The following is a 20,285-nucleotide window of genomic DNA, read 5'->3' on the forward strand; positions in this document are numbered from 1 at the left end:
GTTATATAAATACTCTATAGGTAACTAAGTTACAATTTCGAGCCTTGGGACGATAAGGTTTCCGGTTTTTACGCTTTTGCGTTGTCAACACCGGTGCCCGATTTCTACATATCTAACCGGTTGGGGAGCCTTGAGGTTGCTGGTATAGTTCCGTATTGTGCCACAACAGAGTTGGACGAAGGTAGGGCTGCTTGTTGGCCCGGGCGATGCGATCTTAGAACTCGAGGCTGCTGTAGGGCCCTCTAGGGCTCTTGCTGCTGGATGCCACTGGGAACGAACCGGCCCCTCTTAGCGCTAGGTACGTAGGTTAGCTGAGAATTACCCCTCCCTAGCACTGCTAATAGGCTGGCATCATCAGTGGACGGCTAATTGCTAGCTGCCTCCATAAGCCTCTCAAAATTCTTTCTGCTTGCTTTTTTTCCTTCTTCTTTTTGCTTTTTGCTTTTTATTTTATTTTATGAAAACTCTCATAACAATCTTGCTCGGCCACTTATCACACTCTCCCATCCCGCTTCCACCTTCCCCACTCACAGAGAGAGAAAGGCATACGTACAATCTGCATGTTCAGTCACTTTTGCGGACTGTACAGAGCGAAATGAGTGTTCATCCGACTGAACTCCCCAGTTTTGTTGTTATAAGATATTGCTATGATTTGGTAACTACCGCTGCTACATCCGATGATAGGAGTAGAGGTAGTATGGGATGCCTAACTATTAATAAAAGTTAGTGACTAACATATTCCGATCTTCTGCATATAGATCTGTCTTCGGAGACTATCACCCACAGACCTGGGAACCCTCCCAAGCCAATCCCGTGACCCAGCCCTTCTGCCAGTCCCAAGGTTCAACGCCTTCAACCGGGGCCCTTCCTGATTAGTTAGCACTTCCACCCAATAACTTAACTAGTTAGTTTGTTAGTTTGTTGGTTACCGTTAGTAACTCGTTGGCTGCCATCGCCGCTTGTCACCTTCCTCTCGCTTCAAACCTCGCTTCAACCCCATCCTCAACTTCAACCTCATCTCTCCCCTTCTTTCGCTCTCCTCCCCCCCTGGACCTCCCCCCTTTTCTCGCTGCATCCCATCCCCGCGCCCCGATTCTTGCCTGTCTGAAGCAATGGGAGATGTCTGTTCTATCTGCTGATCGGTCATTCCCCTTTCCGTGTGTGCAGGACTAGCTCTTGATCCCGTTCCCATTGCATCCAACTTTGTCTGAGTGGGTTTTGGGGGAACCGCAAACCTTTCCCCCAACCTACCATGAACTTGTGGGAAGTGCGCAAAACATAGCAACCGTCTTCCATGCGCATGTTTGCGCTGTTTCATCCCATCCCACCAACAACCACAAGCACAGCAACAAGCAGCAGCAGCAGCAGCAACAACAAGCAGCAGCAACAGAAAACGCCAGCAACCACTATCCCCTGATTGCTCCCACCCGCTTCGTCACTGATGTCTCTTGTCTTTGCTTGATTGCAGGCCTGTCACACATTCTGTCAACGTTCACCGTTGAAAGACCCCACACGCGTGCCAGGTACAAGTAGTACTCGCACAAAGGCTGCATGCTAAGCTGTGAACAACCCAGGCCTCATTTCTGACAGCCATTGCGATACCCCACCGTTACCAGACGCTAGTCGAATTTCTTGTGTTTCTCCAGCTCCGGCCCTCTGGTTCCAATTGTGCAAATGCAAGCATTTTCGTTTGTCCCGCCTAATATGGGCCCAGCTGAAGGCCAGAAGAGTAAGGCTCTATCTCTTTTGTAATTTTTTTTTATTTGATTTAATCTATTTACATATTTCCGATTGCGCCTCCGGAGCTGTTGGCTGCTGGAATCTTAGGCTGCCGGCAGGCCGTGATGTCAATGCGGCTAATGTTTTGATTCTGACGTGAACTGCATATGTAGACTATGTTTTTGTGGACGAACACAACAGACACAAACGTCTCAAGGGTATGAATTACACACCTAGCACCTCGCGCTCACAGAAATCCACTGGACTAATAGCTGGATAGTGATGAGAGCTTGTAACGGCTGCCGCAAACGAAAGATCAAATGTGATGCTGCGACTACCAATACCTGGCCCTGTTCTGCATGTACGCGGTTGAAACTTGTCTGCATACCTCCGACCATTGGCCAGGATGGCGATTTTTCTTCCCATGGTCAAATGCCCGAGGCGAGTCAGCAGCCTCCGCCAATAAACGTCCTTCACCCTACAGATCTGGACCTTGCGGCACAGAACATCCCTCATCGACCGCAGCCTATCGATAGGACACATACACAGCAGCTGGGAAACGTTCGGGGCTACAATGCGGACTCCCGTTTATATCAGGCGCAGCCATATCTAGAGCAAATGCAAAATTCACGCCATCTGTATCAAGACCTTTCTTCGCACCATCTTGTCCAACTTCAACCCCATCAAACATTTCAGCCTAACCCCAACCTATATACCACCTCGCCAACTCAAACACTTCTTCCGAATGTGGACACTGCGCCATATGCAAGATCGGATCATTCAAATCCTGGGGACCTTAGTGATGCGCTTGGGGATCTTAAAATTGACGAAGCTGGAGTTGGTACGTCTCTCAGAATTAGGACATTTAACTTCATAAATTCCATGTCCTATGGATCCGAACCCTCTTTTAACCTTCCCGTTTTTCTCTCGAATAAATTCTTGCATTCCTGCTCCGTGTAATTTGGTTCGTAGCTAACACATTTATCCTTCAGCTCCATACATTCGACAACAGCGAAAGGGTGATAGAGATCCGGAAGCACCAACCGCAGACGAAGATGACGCGAAACTCCCACCCCTTCATTTGGCCTCTGGTGCCACCATTCGGATTCCTCCTGAACTGATGCCGTCAGACGACGAAGCCATGAGATATTTCGACATTTACTTCACACATATTCATCCTTATGTACCCGTGGTTCATCGAGCCCATCTCTATCAGCAATGGCAAACTGATAAAACATCCATATCCCCTCTTATCCTAGAAGGTATCTTTGCTTGTGCAGGAATGATGTCCGATGACCCGGCTCAGGGTGCACAATGGCTTGCTCTGGGAAACAGTGAGTTATCCCGAAAAGTAAAACTAGATAAAGGGTTTGCCATTGACCGCAACAGGACACGAAGCGGTGTTTATGGAAGCCCCTCGACTGAGTACGATCCAAGCATTATTACTCCTGCTGAAAGCTAGAGAGGGCTCCCCTAAAAAAGGCTATTTCTATCGTTCTTGGCAAACGGTTAAGACCATGGTTTCTATGGCGAAGGACCTTGAACTTCATGAACACCGGAGTTACCATGCTGAAGGCAAGTCGTGCGGACTTAGCCCGGTTGAGTGCCTTGTTCAAACAAGAGTTTGGCAAAGTCTTTTGGTCGTCGAAACTATGATTGGAGGTCCTCAAGGTAGACCAACACATCACCCATTTTATTTATAAACGAAATGCTAAGTTCACATCCAGGGCGAGCGGATTTTGGAGTTGATCCGGAGACTGTTGAATATGAACCCTCATGGGGTGTTCCGGGCCTGGATGCATTTGAGACCGAAAGGTCACGGCTTTTTGCTTATTTTGTCCGCAATGTTCGCACAATTCGATTGATTATGGATTCATATCATAAGCTCAAGAAACAACCAGACTGGGGTGCCGACCCTCGATTTATGGAAAACAACACTCTTATCCATGACTGGTTAGCTAACCTTCCGCCGGACTTGCAGGTCACTTATCCGGCGGATGGATCAGCGCCATGGTTGCCGTCCCATCTCGTGGGTAACATGCATTCTCACTTCAACCTATCGATCATAATACTCCATCGCCCTCAACTTCTAGCCTCAAAATCTTTTGCAGCGGGTGGAAAATGGAGAACCCATATGGCTCTTTGTTACAATGCAGCAAAAAACCTCTGTCGGCTCCAGGAGGCCGTTGTATGCGCGTTTGGTTTGAATGGCTTGTTTTATATGCAGCGCGGCATCAGTTTCACTGTATATGGCATCTTGACCTGTACGATGTTGCATCTCGTGAGTATTGCAGCATGCCCAAAGACTTATTATATTGACCTCTGTTGACAGTATCACACACAGATTGCTATTACCTCCCCAGACCCTGAGTTCAATTCCGATGCCAGAATATATTTTACCCGACACATGCGTCTCCTTGAGCAATGTGCATCTGCATGGCCCGTGCCTGATTTACAGGAGCAAATTAACCAGCTTCGATTAGCGTTTTCGGCTGACATTAACAAGCCATTTGAGCTCAAGTCTAGTTTCCCTTATGGTAGTCCATCAGAGCCACATCATCCCAGTCCTCCTGTGGACTCCAGCTACCTGCCTACTTCGTATGCAACAACTTCCTCAGAGCAGAATCAACTAGTATATTGCACCAACTCGGTTACTCCTCCCATTTCCGCTGGTGCGAATGATAGGTCAGAAACGTCACTGCATGACTTTGGACTCATGCAGGGCCATGGTTCCGGGCCAAATACCGGCATGCTTAACGTCCCCTTGGTTGATAGTAATAGTTGGGATCCCACTCGAATTATCACGTACGTCACCCATAAAAGCATTCACACAACGCTCTCCAAATGCCCTTAAAAACTATTCATGAGTCGTAGGCCTTTCCGCTAACCTACCTTCTTTGCCCCCTTTATATAGTCAATGGGATCTTGCCTTTTCAGCCGCCGGATCAAACGCATCAAGTTCAAATTCTCCCCCCGCGTCCTCCACACAACCGCCTCAGGATTCACAAAACATTCTCACCGCCCAATACAGCATGCATTATTCACAAACACCAAAGATGTCATCAATGACTTCTCAACAATCCATGGACCAACCTCCCTTTGGTAACCTGCAAAACCTGATCAGAGCATGCGATTGGCAGCGCAGCGTTGCTAGTGTGTACGATCCTCAAGGTATGAAAAGGAGATGGGACCAGCAATCATTACAGTTAGAACCAAACTCAGGCCTGAAGTGAAAGGAGGGACCGGGGTTTCCAATCATTTCTACTCCCGTTGAAATACGATTGTAAGATGGTATTTTATCCCCAGAGCCGGATTATGAGTCTTGTTCCAGCGTTCGATGCCTTTGGGTATTGACTATGCCTGGTAAAGACGGCCCGTTCTTACGGCAAACGTATTCCGTATATAGAGGTCTCACACATTTCAGCAGCCACTCGTCGACCACATATAAGCATATATAACCAGGTCATTTGATATCGCATTTACTGCTCTATATACCTCTTTGTTCTTAGGTGCAGGATTGTCCGTATTTTGTTCGGTTTTTTTTTTTTTTTTTTTTTTTTTTTTTTTTTTTGCTTTGTTTTGTTTTGCTTTGCTTTTATTCTCCAAATATACCCACACCAACGATACCGATACCGATTGAATTTGAGAAATATATCCCCTCTGTTAACAATTTTTATTTTTATGACCCGTCAAACGCGCCGATCTCCTATGCTTCGCGATATATTTGTCTTATTTTTCATTTCCACACTTCTTGTTTATCTTTGCAATTTTCTAGAATTAAATATCTCTTGGCTGTCTGAGTGTCTATGTCAAGGAATTGGGTAGGAGATGAATGATTGATCGAATGACGTAACACACACATACAAATATACATGTATGTATATGTGGAGATGTATTCATGGGTTTTCTATCTTGTCTCATTCAAACACAGTGATATTTACTTATCCACTTTTTGCTTGAAAAGAGAAATAATGCTGCCTTATAGGTTTGAAAGGGAGGTTATATGTGATTTGACTCGTCTTAGTTTTAAATTTTCGTGTATTTTAGAGAACAGGTTGACGCTATTCAAGATTTGTTCCGATAATTGGATTGAATTTTGGATGATGAATGACTTTACAACTGACACAACCTCAACTCATTTCAGACGTTGAAATAGCTCGAGGGAGCACATGACGTGAAGAGAGAGGGTAGGGGGGGAATTGTGGCTTGGAAGGTATGTAAAAGTTGCTCCAGCTTCGTGTTCCCTCATGCCCCTTATTACTCTGGAGAAAGCTACAGCAGCATATTTTTCTGTCAACTCCAGCCTGGAAATTTCCAACGTGACATCTGCTTATACATACAGACAACCAGGGAGCAACCCGCTCTCGCCCCACCATCTCCGTCGTCCATTCTCCACAATCAGGTGTCTCCGACGGCAACGCTGGAGTAACGGAACGTAATTCACATCGCAATTTGACTAAGCGGTGTGCGGCATGATCCCTATTGTTGGGAAATATGATGTTCCAGCGGCGGCAGAGAATCTGCTATAGCGAACTTCTTGACGATCAAACCTGACCAACCCAGTCTATACACGTTCCCGTTCCCGTTAAGTTGATGAAAATTGCTAGACGTCCCCAGGGCCCAGAGATAGAATGTCGCGCGACACAACTCGTAGATTCTTCCGTCCTTCCCTCATTCATCCTTTCGAGACCACGGGACTAACGAAGTAATCCTCTCCCCACCGATATGGCTCCTTGTTGGCATGGTAGAGACAACGAAGGTTGCCATGGCCAACCACCGCGAACGAATAAACGTTGTGCTATATACTGCACTCAAGCAGCAGGACAGGTTGCAAAATGTTTTCAGCAACGGAACCAAAGCGGATTCTAACCATCAGCGGATATGTAGAAGGAAGCCATCGTATCGAGACAAGATCCCCGCTCTGCGTCCGGTCGTTGGCGGTTTGATGCTCTGGTTTTGAGGTAAGGAACATCATTGGAATCGGTATAGCTGGATCATACACCGTGGACCATTCAACCGCTTCTGCCTCTGCCCCCCTCTTTCCCTCTTTTACTTCCCTCAGGGCACCCTCCTCACATTGCCAACCTCCGTCAAAGCAGAAACCGAACTACTTGCACGGGCACCACAACGATGCCATACAGAGAACCAAAGACAAAAACCACATCGTTCCTATCAAGTAACCCCTATACTGCCAAAATAAAAAACAATCCCCCAATCAAAAAGACGCAGAAGCCGGCTCATCCCGTTCTTCCCAAACCAATCCTTTCATCGCGCGTTCGGACAATCCTCGCCTTATCGCCGGGCAGCGGTTTCAGCTCATGGTTAGGATCGTACGCGACGGAGCCAGAGTAGAAACCGGCACCGATACTACTGCCACCTGTGCTGTTTGCTAGTTTGTTTTGCTGGTTGTTTTCTTTGAGCTGTTGTTGGCGTTGGCGTTCTTCTTCAAAGGCGATTAGGTCTTCGGTTGATATGGTAATGGCGGTGGGTTTTCGGCGGAGCATATTTTCTTCCTCTATTTTTCTGTTAACTCTTTTTTCCCTTTCCTTTTAATTTTTCCTTTTAGCTTTCAGGTTTGACTTGCTTTGGTTCTGTTGTTGGATTTAGATATGAAACTATCCGAGGCTGAAGAGAAATGTTTGAGGTTGACGCTATTTATTGGTCATCAAAGTTGTTGTAATTATCACGTGATGGCTGAGAAAAGATTTGCCGAACCTCAACCTTCTGCTTCAACGACATTCGATGCAACTTCCCATCACCCACACTCAGATCCATCCGTTGGCATTCATCGGGCGAGTTTTCGTTACCCATCCCAGCCCTTTGCCAGTGGGGTAGCTTGGGCGCCGCTTCTCCTCATATTCCATAGGGCGATACTGTGAATAGCATACGAAGATGTTCAAGTCCTATGGCGTGTCCGCGCGCCAGTGGACCTCAGTTGTTGACTCCGCGGTGACAAAATGGAATCAAGGAGCAGCAACAGCTATATCTGCTCGGCTGTTTTCCTCGTCATCTAGCGGAGCAGCAGAGAATGGTGATGATTCAAGAGGTGTGTTTCCACAACTGCGGAGATTGCAAAGTAAGGAACAGCATTTATACTAATCACTAGGTTTAAAAAGCCAGACCGTCTAAATTCCTCCCGTGGCACTGCAAGAAGGCAGACTGATGGCTCCTCTTATCAATCCTCCTCTCCCACCCCTCTCATCCGTCGTATAGTTGAAGGTAGACCAATCACCCGTCAACAGCAGCCATTCCAACAACAGCACCGTGGACCACTCGACGCCCGTGCTCTAGGTGCCGAAGTCACTCAAGCAAGCGGAAAGCCTATCAAACTCCTCCGCGCACCTGCCACACTACGAAAACTAGGAAGTAATACCAGCCGACTCAGGACTCCCAAGCGTCCTGCAACCATCCGTCCAGCCCGTCGTCAGAGACAGGGCAAATCGTCGAAGAGCGACAGTGGGGGTGGTGCGTGGACCGGCCGTCGCGAAATGTCCAAGGAAGAACAGGAAGCTGAGGAAAAGGCTTATCTCGAACAGTGGGAGCGCGAGCGCCCGAAACCCGTCCGCTATATCCCGCACGGTTACAATCTTGATAACCTGCAACGAACGTGGCCGGCTCTGCCAATGGGTGAGACAGGTCCTAAGGAGGCGCTGCATGAACGCCTAGCATGGATGAGTGAGCGATACCCCAACGGCTTCGAGCCGATGGATCTCCTAGCGAAACGCGTCCATGAGGGGAAATGGACGTATTTCTATAGCGATGATGAGAAAAATGAAGCGGTGGAGTTGGCACGGAAAATGGAGGCCGAACGTGCGGATAAATTAACGGATCGCAAGGGGACTATGGTCGAGCCGGAGGACATGTCGTTCCAACCCATGAACGAGACGCAGAAGAAGCAGTTAGTTTCAAGGCTGGTTTCGGGCGAGTATAAGTCAGAGAAGGACCAGTGGATGAAGATGCATGCTACTAGACATCCAGTTATGCAAGATGTTATAAGGAATTTGACGAATAACTCGACGTGGCAAGCATCGCAAAAGACAGTGTTTTTGGAGACACTTTCTAAGTCGTTGCCGCAGCCTAAGGTTGCGAGACCCAAAGCCTAGAACATACTTTGCAAAGGATCGGGTTCTTTCTATATCTTGCTTCTTTTTTTCCTTCATCTAAACCTGCCATATCTAAGATTCATTAATTGTATACTACATTTCCATCTTGATAACCGTTTCATATCTACTTCTTTTCTATTTTCTGTGCTCAATTAGCATCCAACCTATATGACGTGCGAAGCCCTCTCTTTCATCCGTGTATCCCAACATGTGAAGAAACAGATATAGTAACTAGCAGCTGTATAAACGCCGGCATATCGTCCACATACGTCACGTCACCACCGATTTAAAAAGAAGAATTGAACAATCAGGCCTCCAATGCCTTCCTCGCTGCCTCAAAAACATCTTTAACCTCCTTCTGACCCTTCTCTGCCACCTTCTCCATTTTCTCTATCTGTTTGTGCAAGTCATCCGGCCTCACAAGCTTCTTGACCCCCATATGCTTCAACTTCTTGTTAATAGCGCCACGAGCATTGCGCACGGCGTTGGAAGCTCTTTCCATAGCCGCTTTCGCGTCTTTGACAGACTGTTCGCGTGACTCCTTGGTTGGAGGCGGGATTGGCACATTCAGCTGAAGGCTGTTGTGTGCGTCCGTTTGTGGGTTAAGGGACAGGTTGGACGAGAGCAGGGCAGAGGTTATGGGTTTTACGTACTAGGATTTCAGAATTTGTTAGTATCTAAGAATGATAATGGAATCGATGCTTTGAGGGTGGGCCAAAATTGGGCTTGTAGGAAACTAAAATAAAAAATAGAAATAAAAAATAAAAAAAGAGGAGGATATAGCACACCTCATCTTCTCCCACTAGTAACGTCAACATCCTCCCACCCTTGGGAATAACCTGTACCAGCTCCCCCAGTCTCACCGTCTCCTTGCTCCCCTTGCCATCACCCTTCGTAACCGCCACACGCAACGATTCAATGGTTTCTGGGTTAACTCTCCCGCCTGCCCGAAGCTTCGAGATATCATCTTTCAGCTTTCTAACCGCCTCTGCGATGTCATTGTCCAGCTGGGTGAAGCCAAATGGGTCGTCTGAATCCAGTGTTTCCGCACCGCCGCTGAGAGCTCCACTGTCCGCATCTCGCGACGAGGATTTGTTGCCTTTATCCTTTTTCTTGGAGAGATGAGAGGTTGTAGAGAAAGATTGTAGGCGGAGGGAGGCTGTGGTTGTGCGAGGAAGAATGAGGGAGACATTGTGCAAAAATGCTGGGAGAGCCGATCTAGAGCTCTTGGTGATGATAGAGCTACGAGTTCTCAGCGGGATGGATAGCGAGCACAAGGAGCCATTGGCACTTGCGGTTCTGGAGGTCAGAAAAGAAAGGAGTTCTGAATTCAAGGAGCGGATGACGGGAGACATGGTCGGTGTGGATGTGGTGTGGTGGTAGATAGATATATATCCAAAGGGGAGAGTTTGAGGTGGTTCAATATTTAAATATTTATTAAAGGTTCGAATGGAGGAGGAATTGGATTTTGGAGATTCAGACAGCAGCACCAAGGGATAATATCATTGCAAATATCCATATACCTTTGGTATATTGGTGCAATTTTATTCTCTTCATCGATATTTATTCCTGCCGCCAGATAAATATTTATCTCAATGGACAAACAATCTGAGCATCAGAGTAAAGTATTTAAATGTCACTCCACCTCGCTCAACCCACAAATATAATCAATATAAATCTTTCTCCTGTTCATAAATACTAACCAAACTGCCCTCGCCCCAAAATCGTCAGCAATGGAAATCGAATATTCCAGTGTGTCCCTCTGGCAAAACCATTTGATCTATTTACACTATGCTGCCTTTGTCACGTTCTTCTCAACCACCAACGTCGTCTTGAACTAAGTTATATACTTAATTTTCACTTTTCCATCTTCCGGGAGTCCCATTATCCTCCCATCCTGCAGGCCTGGTCCTTTCGTGCCGCAGAACCCCAGTTCAAACGTTACCGGCTTGAGCGGCCATCCTTCCCACAACCAGAGACTCACGCGTTCCAAACGCTCACACGTTTCCAGCTGCAAAACATCCAAAGTGCAACAAAACGCGCCCTGCCTGTGGCCATGTCGGTCAACTTCTAAACTTGAGCGATGGACGCATCGAAGTACTGTGGAGTGGGACGATAGGAACGCGAAGAGCTGCGTGCTCATGGCATTAGCGCGGAAGTCAATTCAAGATGCGGAAGCAAGATGGAAGTGCCGAGACAGGCCATGAACTGTGTCACGTAGTTGTCGTCGACAAAGTGGATGGAGAGGCGGCTGAGTTGGATACAAGAACTGATGAAGCGAAGCAACTAGTTGCCAGCGTGCGAGATTGCGAAGACACTGAATTGCCCGCTCATTTAGTATTCAACCTGAAAAAAAAAAAAAAAAAAAAAAAAAAAGCCGACCATTGCAATATCTGTAAGGCCGTTCTGCGCGAAGCTTTTCTGTCAGCCTTCAACATGGCCAAACGGTCGCAGAAGCAGTGCAGCTGCAACCAACGAGTTTGATCCTGTTAGGACTACCCGGTGGCAAAGGTGAGGCACAGGTAGTCGATGGTGATTTATGGATCAGGTCATTGAAGCTGGGAAAGGATCAAAGCATCTGACAGACAAGACACTCAACTATCGGTACTTGAGGTCGGGACTCGACATTGAGAATAGTCCATAGTGTGTTGAACTTCGTTGTCATTCTCTACCTGATCTTTCTCAATATTACAAACGCTCAGGAAAGATGGGTAATAAAAGGAGTAGGAAGTCTCCACGAGTCGCAGGATGCCTCGCCAGCTCCTAGAGAAGGTTATCGTGAAAGGCAGCTCTTAATTGTTGATGAGGAAATGGAGGACCAGAATGATTTATTGGAATTGATGGACGAAATGAGTCGGTGAAATATTGGTGAAAATGTGCCCTTGCTGCACTTCTAGCCGTCTCACACATTCCACGCGTTCCTGACAAACGGATAGATTGACTCCTGAGGAAAACATCGACAGAAAGAAAAGGCAGAAATGTTATTAATGCAAGAAGAAAATTTGCTTTCCGCCTACTGCAACCAAGGTACATTTGGATGTATGTATTTTATTCAAGTTACTTCTGAGAACAAGAGAAATAAAAAGAAATGTTCTGAGAAAAAAAAAAAAAAAAATTCAAACTTTTTCTATGAGGCCGTGAAAAACAAAAATCAAGCGACAAAAAAAAAGCTACGTTGGAGAAAAGGAAAAAGGCTAGTTACGTACGAGACGGCTAAGACATGGGGGAAAAAAACGGGACATGAAGATAAAAAGAAACAATTTAAGTCCGTCCAGTTCATGATGTCGCCCCCATTTTCACAAAACTTGAAAAAAAGGGGTAAATAACAAAAGAGAAAACACGATCGTCTCAATCTTGGTCAGAGGTTGGGGCAGGGGATCAACCAAGTCAACCAAGCAGGTTGGATATGAAAGGTCATGGTCATTTTGACAACGAATCGTGCAGGATATGAGAAAATGCCAGCTACACACAAGGACAACGGCGCAACATCACAACCCCTGACCACCCACAAAGCGGGTGGGAAAACGTTTATCATCCCATTCCTTTTCTTCCTCGACGGAAAGAGAAAAAGAAAATAACCCGGAAACATCATCAACGGACATCGCAGACAACCACAAGCAGCAGAAGAAGCTTTACCGCGTAGCCATCGCCTTAGTAATCAACCGCTTAAGAGCCAGTTCTTTCTTCTTCAGATCCTCGGGGGACGAATCCTCAATCTCCAGCTGGGCCATGGCGTCGCTGAGAGCGGACTCGATCTTCTCCTTGTTGCCACGCTTGATCTTCAGGGACATGGTTGGGTCCGAAATGATCTCCTCGACGCGGGAGATGTACGATTCGAGTTGCTGGCGGGACTCAAAGCGCTTGCTGAAGGCCTCGTCGCTGGACTTGAATTTAGCGGCGTCTGTTGGGCAGAAGAGAAAGGAAGTTGGGTTAGTTAAGTTTTTTTTCTTGGGTACAGTGTTTTCAACTGATTTAGTTGGGGTGGGGTTTGAATACAAATACATACCGTTGATCATGTTCTCAATCTCGGTGCTGGAAAGCTTGCCAACGGCATTGGAGATGGTGATATTGGCACTGCGACCAGAGGACTTCTCCGTAGCAGTAACCTTAAGGATACCATTGACATCAACCTCGAAAACGACTTCCAAGGCCGCATCACCAGCCTTCATGGGTGGGATGGGAGCGAGAGTGAACTCTCCGAGGGAGGTGTTGTCTTCGCAGTTGGTGCGCTCACCCTGGTACACGGGGAACTGTACGGTTTGCTGGTTGTCGACGACGGTGGTGAAAGTGCGCTTCTTGATGGTGGGGACGGTCTGGCCGCGGGGTACAACGGGGGCGAAGATGTTGCCCTCCATGGCAACACCGAGGGAGAGGGGAACGACGTCGAGAAGGAGGAGGTCGTTGGTGTCGGCGGAGGTGGCCTGGCCGGAGAGGATACCGGCCTGGACGGCGGCACCGTAGGCGACGGCTTCGTCGGGGTTGATGCTCTTTTTTTTTTTTATCGTTTGTTAGTTTCAGGCTCCCTTTTTCAGATGAAAAAAAGAGTTGTGGGGGATTTTTACCTTCTCGAGCTTCTTGCCATTGAAGAAGTCGCTGAGGAGCTTCTGGATGCGGGGGATACGAGTGGAACCACCCACAAGGACGATCTCGTCAACCTTGCTCTTGTCAATGTTAGCGTCCTTGAGGACTTGCTGGACAGGTTCCAAAGTGCCAGAAAATGCTTTGGCGTTCAGATCCTCGAAACGAGCACGGGTGATTTGAGAGTTAAAATCCTCGCCATCGAAGAGAGAATCGATCTCAATGGTGGTCTGGGTGGCATTGGAGAGAGTACGCTTAGCACGCTCGCAAGCAGTGCGCAGACGGCGGAGGGCTCTGGGGTCTCCAGAAAGATCCTTCTTGGTCTTGCGCTCGAATTCCCTCTTGAAGTGTTCGAGAAGGTTGGTGTCGAAGTCCTGTCCTCCCAGGTGGGTATCACCAGCAGTAGCCTTGACAGTGAAGACACCGCCCTGGATGTTTAGAAGGGAGACATCGAAAGTTCCTCCACCGAGATCGTATATGAGGACATTGCGCTCCTTCTCGGATCTTCCTGAGCCAAGACCATAGGCAATGGCGGCAGCGGTGGGCTCGTTGATGATACGGAGGACGTTCAGACCGGCAATTGCACCGGCGTCCTTGGTGGCTTGTCTTTGGTTGTCGTTGAAGTATGCTGGGACGGTGATGACGGCTTTTGAGACCTTCTTGGCAAGTTTGGTCTCAGCAACCTCTTTCATCTGTTTTTGAAGGGGGCTGTTAGTTATTTGATTTTTCCCATGGCGAAAACGTTAACGATGCAGTGAGATACACACCTTCATAAGGACCATAGAAGAAATCTCTTGGGGAGAGAAAGTCTTGGTCTCGCCCAGATACTGGACCTGGACAACGGGGTTTCCGCCCTGGTCAACGACCTTGAAAGGCCACGACTCGACATCCTTCTTGACAACGGGGTCGTCGAATCTCCGTCCAATCAACCGCCTATTATTCCAGAAGTATTAGCAAATCAATCTAACGAAACGGGGGTTTCTTCTTTATATATATATATATATATATATATTTTAAAAAAAATAACAACAATAATAATCAAATGAAGAACGTTGAGAACAACTTACTTGATATCAAAAACGGTATTCTGGGGGTTCATGGCAGCCTGGTTCTTGGCCGCCTCACCGATCAAACGCTCCTCATCGGTGAAGGAGACGAAGGAGGGGGTTGTGAAGCTACCCTGCTCGTTGGCAACTGTTCAGTGGGCAGATGAGAACCCATTGTTAGCACCACTATTTACTTCTCGGGGGTTGTCATTGTGGTTGGATAGTGTGTGGGGCGAGGGGTTAAATATTCAAGTTGTGCGTGTGTGTGGTAGATATTGTTGTGTGCACGAGTCATTTTTGTGTGGGAAAGAAAACACATACTGATTTCGACATTGTTGCCCTCGTAGTTGGCAACGCACGAGTAGGTGGTGCCTAAGCAGAAAAGGAGATATTAGTTATTGCACTTCTATTATTAATAATATTAATATTAATATTAATACTTGATTTCGATTTCGATTTCGATTGCTCTGTTTCCTCCTTTACAGAGGATAAATAAAATTGTGTTTGGCATCCGAGGGGGATATGTGGGGTGGAGCTTGGATAGGCAATAACTATATCAATCAATCTTACCAAGATCAATGCCGATGGCACCCTCATAAACTTCGTCGGAAGACATGATGAAAACAATGTGTGTGTTATCTTGTTATTTCAACGCGTTTTCTCCGAAATCAAAGAGGAAGAAGCGGTGAGCGGAGGGGGAGAATGGACGAGGAAGAGAAAAGAGAGGACGAACTGGAGGATGGATGAAGAAATAGGAGAGGAAGAGGAAGAGGAAGAGGGAAAAGACGACGAAAGAAGACGAAGCAGAGGAAATGAGCTCGGTGTTGATGTCGAGGTTGTTGGTTAGTGGTGATTTTTTTTTTTTTTTTTTTTTTTTTTTTTTTTTTGCTCTTGACCTTTTTTTATCCAGCGGCTTATTTATCGAGGCCCAAAGCTTGGACCAAAAAAAACGTGACGAACCAATTGACGAGAGCAGCGCTAAGCCTTTTTGGGACTAGGTTTTTAGTATGAGAGCTTAGTCAGCCGCCTGTTGCCCTTAATTTGTTCCTCGGCTGGAAAGTCCAGAGCAAAGTCAAGGCAAAGGGGGCAACGCGGAGGGCAAAAACAGTGGATATTATTGTGGAAACTGAGGTTAATTTTCCCTAGGTAGTTTAATTATAATACAGGAAGAAGAAGAAGAAGAAGAAGAAGACGAAGAAGAATGAAAAGAAGGAAAAGAAGAAGGAAAAGAAGAGGAAAAGAAGAAGGAAAAGAAGAGGAAAAGAAGAAGGAAAAGACCTGTGCAACAAGGGTAACTGAGCAACCCTCGCACATGGCAACTAGCTAACACCTGATAATTAATACAGTAGCAAAAACAAGGTTTCACATCGGAGCACGGAGAAGTTGCGCAGAAAGTGGTTCGAACGCCTGCAGAATGTGGCCGCTGCCTTGAATCGAAAAAGAGTCCGGCCACCTACCAAAACCCAGAGACCATATCACATACGCCTCATGTCGCTGCGAGAACACGGTAAGGGAGGTTGGCGGGGAGGGAAGGAATTAATTAACAGAATAGGGTATGACACGGGAATGACTGAAGTGTAAAGGAGAATTTAGCATCCAATCCAATATAACTTGGAAAGGGACACCGCTAACCCCCCTCCTCCTCCCCCTCCCCCCTCTCCTCTCCAACCCCCCGAAATCAAAGGATCAACAACTACCTCCTCATCAAATTCACATAAACCGTCAGCCGCTCATACTCACTCTCCACCTGCACAGGAGCCCTCGTTCCCCCTCCACCTCCCCCTCCACCTGCACCTACAACCGAACTTGAAGCCGGACCTACCCTTCCCCGCGCAGGACCAGCACTCATCTCAACATCAATCTTCGTAATCCCAACCCCAAGCCTAACCTCATAATACGGCCTTGTCGGATCCATCGTCCGCGCCGGCGACAGCATCGGCGATATCCGATGCCCGCCAGCCGTGACGGTGAGTTGTGTTTGGCGCTGTAGAGGACTGGAGCTGGAACTGGGGTTGGGGCTGGGGCTGGGGACGGCGATTGTGGGAGATATGCAGATGATGTGTGCTTTGGCGGGGAGATTGATGGTTATGGATTGGCTGGTGAGGGTTGGGGAGGGGGGAATATCGAGGAGGATGGATTTGGAGAGGTTGAGGTTTGGGTGGCTGGATAATCGGACGTTGGAGAGGAGGGCGGCTAATGGTGGTGGCACGGGTTAAGTGGTTAGTGATGGTTCGGGCCAGCTTTTCTTTTCTTTCTTTTTCTTAGGGGCGCAATTTTCTCTGGCTTCAACATATTTAGAGATATATCTATGGTTTATCTTACCTCTGCCTGGCTTTCGTAATCTCAGGTTCAACCGCGGCACCGCTGTAGGTGTAAATGGATAGGAATATGAACGAGAATTAAACGCCCGTAACAGCGTCTCTGAGTTATTTTGTTGCATTAACGGGTCATCCGTCGATGGTGGCATTTTGCTAGACAGTTCAGCTGGTCCGGAAACTGTGCGATTTCGTGCGTTGGGGGGCGCTTTTACATGTTCCTGGTTCGTCCTGCTCCTGAGAGTAGGAGTTGATACCCCTGTACCTTCAACTTTGGCAGCAGACGAAGGCCGCACAGGCGATGACCCCGCGTTGCTTCGTTGCTGTTGCTGCTGCTGCTGCTGCTGTTGTTGTTGTTGCTGTTGCTGCTGCTCTTGCTCCTGTGATCGCGTGCTTCGCGTCGAAACCGCCCTGGTCCCAGAACCAGATCGATCTCTCAGCGTTCTTGTGGGCGGTGTCGGCCGTTCCGGTACTCCTAGTCCATTAGACGTGGCTGCCTTGACATGTTCCTGCTGCCTGCGCAGCGCTTCATTATCTATCAAAACACCTCCCTGTCGATGTTCTATATCCGCCGATGACGGTTGGTCACCAGTTCTCCCAGGAAATCGCAACGTGAGCTTCGGCGGCGCTGGTTCTGGGGTCTTTGTGGCTCCTACACGCAGCTTAATGCGTGGGGTAGGACTACCCCCATTTGTCGTCGAGGCGGGTTCAGGGACCTGCTTTCGTGCTTCCGCAAGAAGCCGATGGAAGTATTCCTAGCACCTTGTCAGCGAAATTGAAACCTACACTATACCTGGGAAAGAAATCCACCTGTCGCAGAATTACCTCAAGTGACCCAGCAAGGGCAAATATTTCACTGCCATCCTCATTAAATTTTCTGGCATTGCGCCAGATGTAGCTGACCTCCTCCTCGAACGCATCCCACGTCTTGAAAGGAGTGGTTTTGGTAGAATTCTTGCGTCCGTCTGTGCCTCGGACCAGTTTTAGGATGGCCCTGAGGGACACGGGATGCTTTATGATTTCATAGTACTCCTTGTATAAATTCCGATCAGGCATACTGAGGAACGGGAAAAAGACTTCTTCGCCACTAAATGTTGTGTTAGCACATTACAATAGCGTTGCAACTTTGATCGCAGGCAATTGCATGCAAAGCAAACAATCTCACTCTGAATCCTTTAATCGAATCATTCCAGCAATTATCTTCTCCTGAGCACTTTCAAAAGTTTCCCCCTCAAAGTTCAAATGCGCGTTCTCATTGGAGTCACCCTGTTCCAAGCCCGGTGTCTCGACTGCGGATGACTTTTCATCCTCAACTTTAGTGTCCTCGTGAATTTCAGGTTCCGGGGACTGGACTTCTTCTCCTTCCCGTTCCACTTCTTCTTCGTCTTCTGGTATCGGGGTAGCAAAAGGTGCGTAGTTCGGATCGTTGTATGCGGGGTTTATTGTAGACATTCTATTCGCGACTAATTTCCGTATGCGCTCAGCGTTGGAAAAAATCATTGATCCTTTGTCATTGTAATACTTGGCGTTGCTAACCATCCTCCGGAGGTCACTTTCTACAGGAGTTAAACAGAGGTATTCACGTTTTTTCAGTTTGTCCTAAAAACATCGCCAAAACGCGGAATCAGTTAGTGATTAAAATGCAAAATATGTGCTTGAGGTAAACATATCACGAGTCCCTTGTGGAAGATTGGGTCATACCTCGACAGTATCCAGGGCAATTGGAAGGCGAATCGCTTTGTAATAGTGAGGATTTTCTTCCTGTTGAATGACAGTGGTTAGCTTACTATGCGCAGTTGGCAGGGGGTTGATTGGTAGCTGAAATAGAGCTCACCCGGTTAGGAAGATGCAGAAATTCCGTTGCAACAAGTTGTCCACTATCGTGAAAGAAGTACATAAGTTAACGGGGGGGATCACTAAACAAACGTCTCCAGGAGAGCGACCCATGCAAATCATCCAATAACATACTGTTTATCAGTCGCCTCCTTGATCAGCGCGAGCAGTTCTAGACCTGTTTCTGTTGTTTTCTCGGGGGTCTCGTCTGTTTCGGGGACATAAGTCTAGTCGGCATCGACATTTAGCTCAGATATATTAACATCAAAGCACACGATGGAACACGAAGGGACCTTGGGGATGCGGGGGGGCGTGCTATTTAGCCGGAGCCGGGGAGAGGGTCAATCGTATTTCGGTTCTCCCTGAGAACAACCAATTCCCAAGCACCGGTTGAGAACAACAATGATAGAAAACCACACCAAACTGACAAACTTACTGAGGTCCTGCGCCGTTTCTGGCCCTTTGCAGGGCCTTCTGGAGACCCCGCCACGGTTCCCCGCCGTTTAGTTGTCATGCTTGTGGAGTGTCTTTGGGGATAGTTGCGACGAGAGAGCCAGGGCAAGGGGCAAGAGTGAGGTTCGCAATTGGTTGGACCGAGGGTTGGCGGGATTTAGACATGAAGAGTCACGGGTAATAGCAGCGCTCATGCAGCGGGAGACGGCACAGTAGCAGAGGGTGTGGCTGGCGCAAGATGGGCAGAAGTTAGGATGTCGCAGCGTAACTGAACGAGAACAAGACGATGATGCTGCAACGCGACATGACGAGGTTAGAGTACACAACGGAGTATTGGAGAGTATGGGGTGAGGTTCGGTACGGTACGGTATGGTACGGATCTCGGTGATAATTTTGCGTGAAAATGTTGTAATATTACGGTATCATATTACACATGTTATTTATGGGTCCATGTTAATATGTCAAATACATACACAGGAAATAACTCCAATCAACAAATACCGTACCACACAATACAATACACTAACGTAATCAACCATCAACTTCCCAGCAATCACCAATATGTGCGATATAGCTGCAGAGACACCGCTGCGGCGTCGCGTACAGTACATTAGGACACTGTATGATGAGGCCAAGCAAACCAGTATATAGAACAAATAGAGTTTTGATATCATGTGAACGAAGCGATTAAGGGAGTGGAGAAATACATTACTTATTATGATATATTTCACGCGAACTTAGCCATCACACAAATTTAGTATGAAGAGACTACCTCTAAGACAAACAAGACAAACACAACATGTAATTTCCCTGACTAAATTGGCGTGGGTTGGTACAGTTGAAATACGCTATCCCCCAATCACCGAAACAACAAATGATAACTCGAACCGCTGCTCACTTACTGCTCACTTACTGCTCACTTTCACTACTTCTCACTACTCACTGCTTGCTGTGAGAGAAACTTGTCAACCCAACCCCTCTCGCATATACTTGCCATTGGCATTTCTTACAGCTACTACTGCTACTGGACACCAACTAGGCCTCCTTCTCCAGTCACGGTCCGTGAGTTAGGAACTAAACAACCCGCGTTACGCCTGTTTTTGCCGCTTGAAGAGGAAGCGTACACATACAACTCGACTCTTCCTCCCGTGGTCCGGCTTCGCATAGTCCTTCATTTGCATTTCAATCTCTTCCTCTTTTTCCTGCTGGAGGAAAGACACTGTCCGCACTCATTCTTT

At 47.4% G+C, this 20,285-nt stretch overlaps 8 protein-coding genes across 8 annotated transcripts; 4 read left to right on the forward strand and 4 right to left on the reverse strand.

Annotated features, from left to right (window-relative positions):
- Nucleotides 1-1,704: 1,704 nt before the first annotated feature.
- Nucleotides 1,705-4,952, forward strand: PADG_02756 (uncharacterized protein; the record flags this gene model as incomplete). The annotated part of the gene is made up of 8 exons (XM_010759814.1): nt 1,705-1,729; nt 1,893-1,937; nt 2,000-2,560; nt 2,712-3,053; nt 3,109-3,390; nt 3,447-4,000; nt 4,064-4,524; nt 4,634-4,952. 8 exons carry the CDS (start codon nt 1,705-1,707, stop codon nt 4,950-4,952), a joined length of 2,589 nt encoding a protein of 862 aa, XP_010758116.1.
- A 1,532-nt stretch (nt 4,953-6,484) lies between these two features.
- Nucleotides 6,485-6,679, forward strand: PADG_11486 (uncharacterized protein; the record flags this gene model as incomplete). The annotated part of the gene is made up of 1 exon (XM_010760649.1): nt 6,485-6,679. The coding sequence occupies one exon, from the start codon at nt 6,485-6,487 to the stop codon at nt 6,677-6,679; it is 195 nt and encodes a 64-aa protein (XP_010758951.1).
- A 277-nt stretch (nt 6,680-6,956) lies between these two features.
- Nucleotides 6,957-7,223, reverse strand: PADG_02757 (uncharacterized protein; the record flags this gene model as incomplete). The annotated part of the gene is made up of 1 exon (XM_010759815.1): nt 6,957-7,223. One exon carries the CDS (start codon nt 7,221-7,223, stop codon nt 6,957-6,959), a length of 267 nt encoding a protein of 88 aa, XP_010758117.1.
- Nucleotides 7,224-7,611: 388 nt separating this feature from the next.
- On the forward strand, nt 7,612-8,822 carry PADG_02758 (uncharacterized protein; the record flags this gene model as incomplete). Its single annotated transcript, XM_010760291.1, has 2 exons — nt 7,612-7,765; nt 7,840-8,822. 2 exons carry the CDS (start codon nt 7,612-7,614, stop codon nt 8,820-8,822), a joined length of 1,137 nt encoding a protein of 378 aa, XP_010758593.1.
- A 307-nt stretch (nt 8,823-9,129) lies between these two features.
- PADG_02759 (uncharacterized protein) lies at nt 9,130-10,177 on the reverse strand (the record flags this gene model as incomplete). The annotated part of the gene is made up of 2 exons (XM_010760292.1): nt 9,130-9,474; nt 9,611-10,177. 2 exons carry the CDS (start codon nt 10,175-10,177, stop codon nt 9,130-9,132), a joined length of 912 nt encoding a protein of 303 aa, XP_010758594.1.
- Nucleotides 10,178-10,991: 814 nt separating this feature from the next.
- On the forward strand, nt 10,992-11,683 carry PADG_02760 (uncharacterized protein; the record flags this gene model as incomplete). Its single annotated transcript, XM_010759816.1, has 3 exons — nt 10,992-11,159; nt 11,251-11,333; nt 11,467-11,683. The coding sequence occupies 3 exons, from the start codon at nt 10,992-10,994 to the stop codon at nt 11,681-11,683; spliced, it is 468 nt and encodes a 155-aa protein (XP_010758118.1).
- A 771-nt stretch (nt 11,684-12,454) lies between these two features.
- Nucleotides 12,455-15,062, reverse strand: PADG_02761 (hsp75-like protein; the record flags this gene model as incomplete). The annotated part of the gene is made up of 7 exons (XM_010760293.1): nt 12,455-12,723; nt 12,829-13,309; nt 13,385-14,092; nt 14,168-14,333; nt 14,468-14,594; nt 14,768-14,818; nt 15,017-15,062. 7 exons carry the CDS (start codon nt 15,060-15,062, stop codon nt 12,455-12,457), a joined length of 1,848 nt encoding a protein of 615 aa, XP_010758595.1.
- Nucleotides 15,063-16,139: 1,077 nt separating this feature from the next.
- Nucleotides 16,140-19,108, reverse strand: PADG_02762 (uncharacterized protein; the record flags this gene model as incomplete). The annotated part of the gene is made up of 8 exons (XM_010759817.1): nt 16,140-16,639; nt 16,769-17,516; nt 17,587-17,848; nt 17,927-18,360; nt 18,463-18,522; nt 18,596-18,638; nt 18,730-18,821; nt 19,031-19,108. The coding sequence occupies 8 exons, from the start codon at nt 19,106-19,108 to the stop codon at nt 16,140-16,142; spliced, it is 2,217 nt and encodes a 738-aa protein (XP_010758119.1).
- Between the last annotated feature and the right edge of the window lie 1,177 nt (nt 19,109-20,285).

This window comes from Paracoccidioides brasiliensis, assembly GCF_000150735.1.
Source record: "Paracoccidioides brasiliensis Pb18 unplaced genomic scaffold supercont2.3, whole genome shotgun sequence".
NCBI lineage: Eukaryota > Fungi > Ascomycota > Eurotiomycetes > Onygenales > Ajellomycetaceae > Paracoccidioides > Paracoccidioides brasiliensis.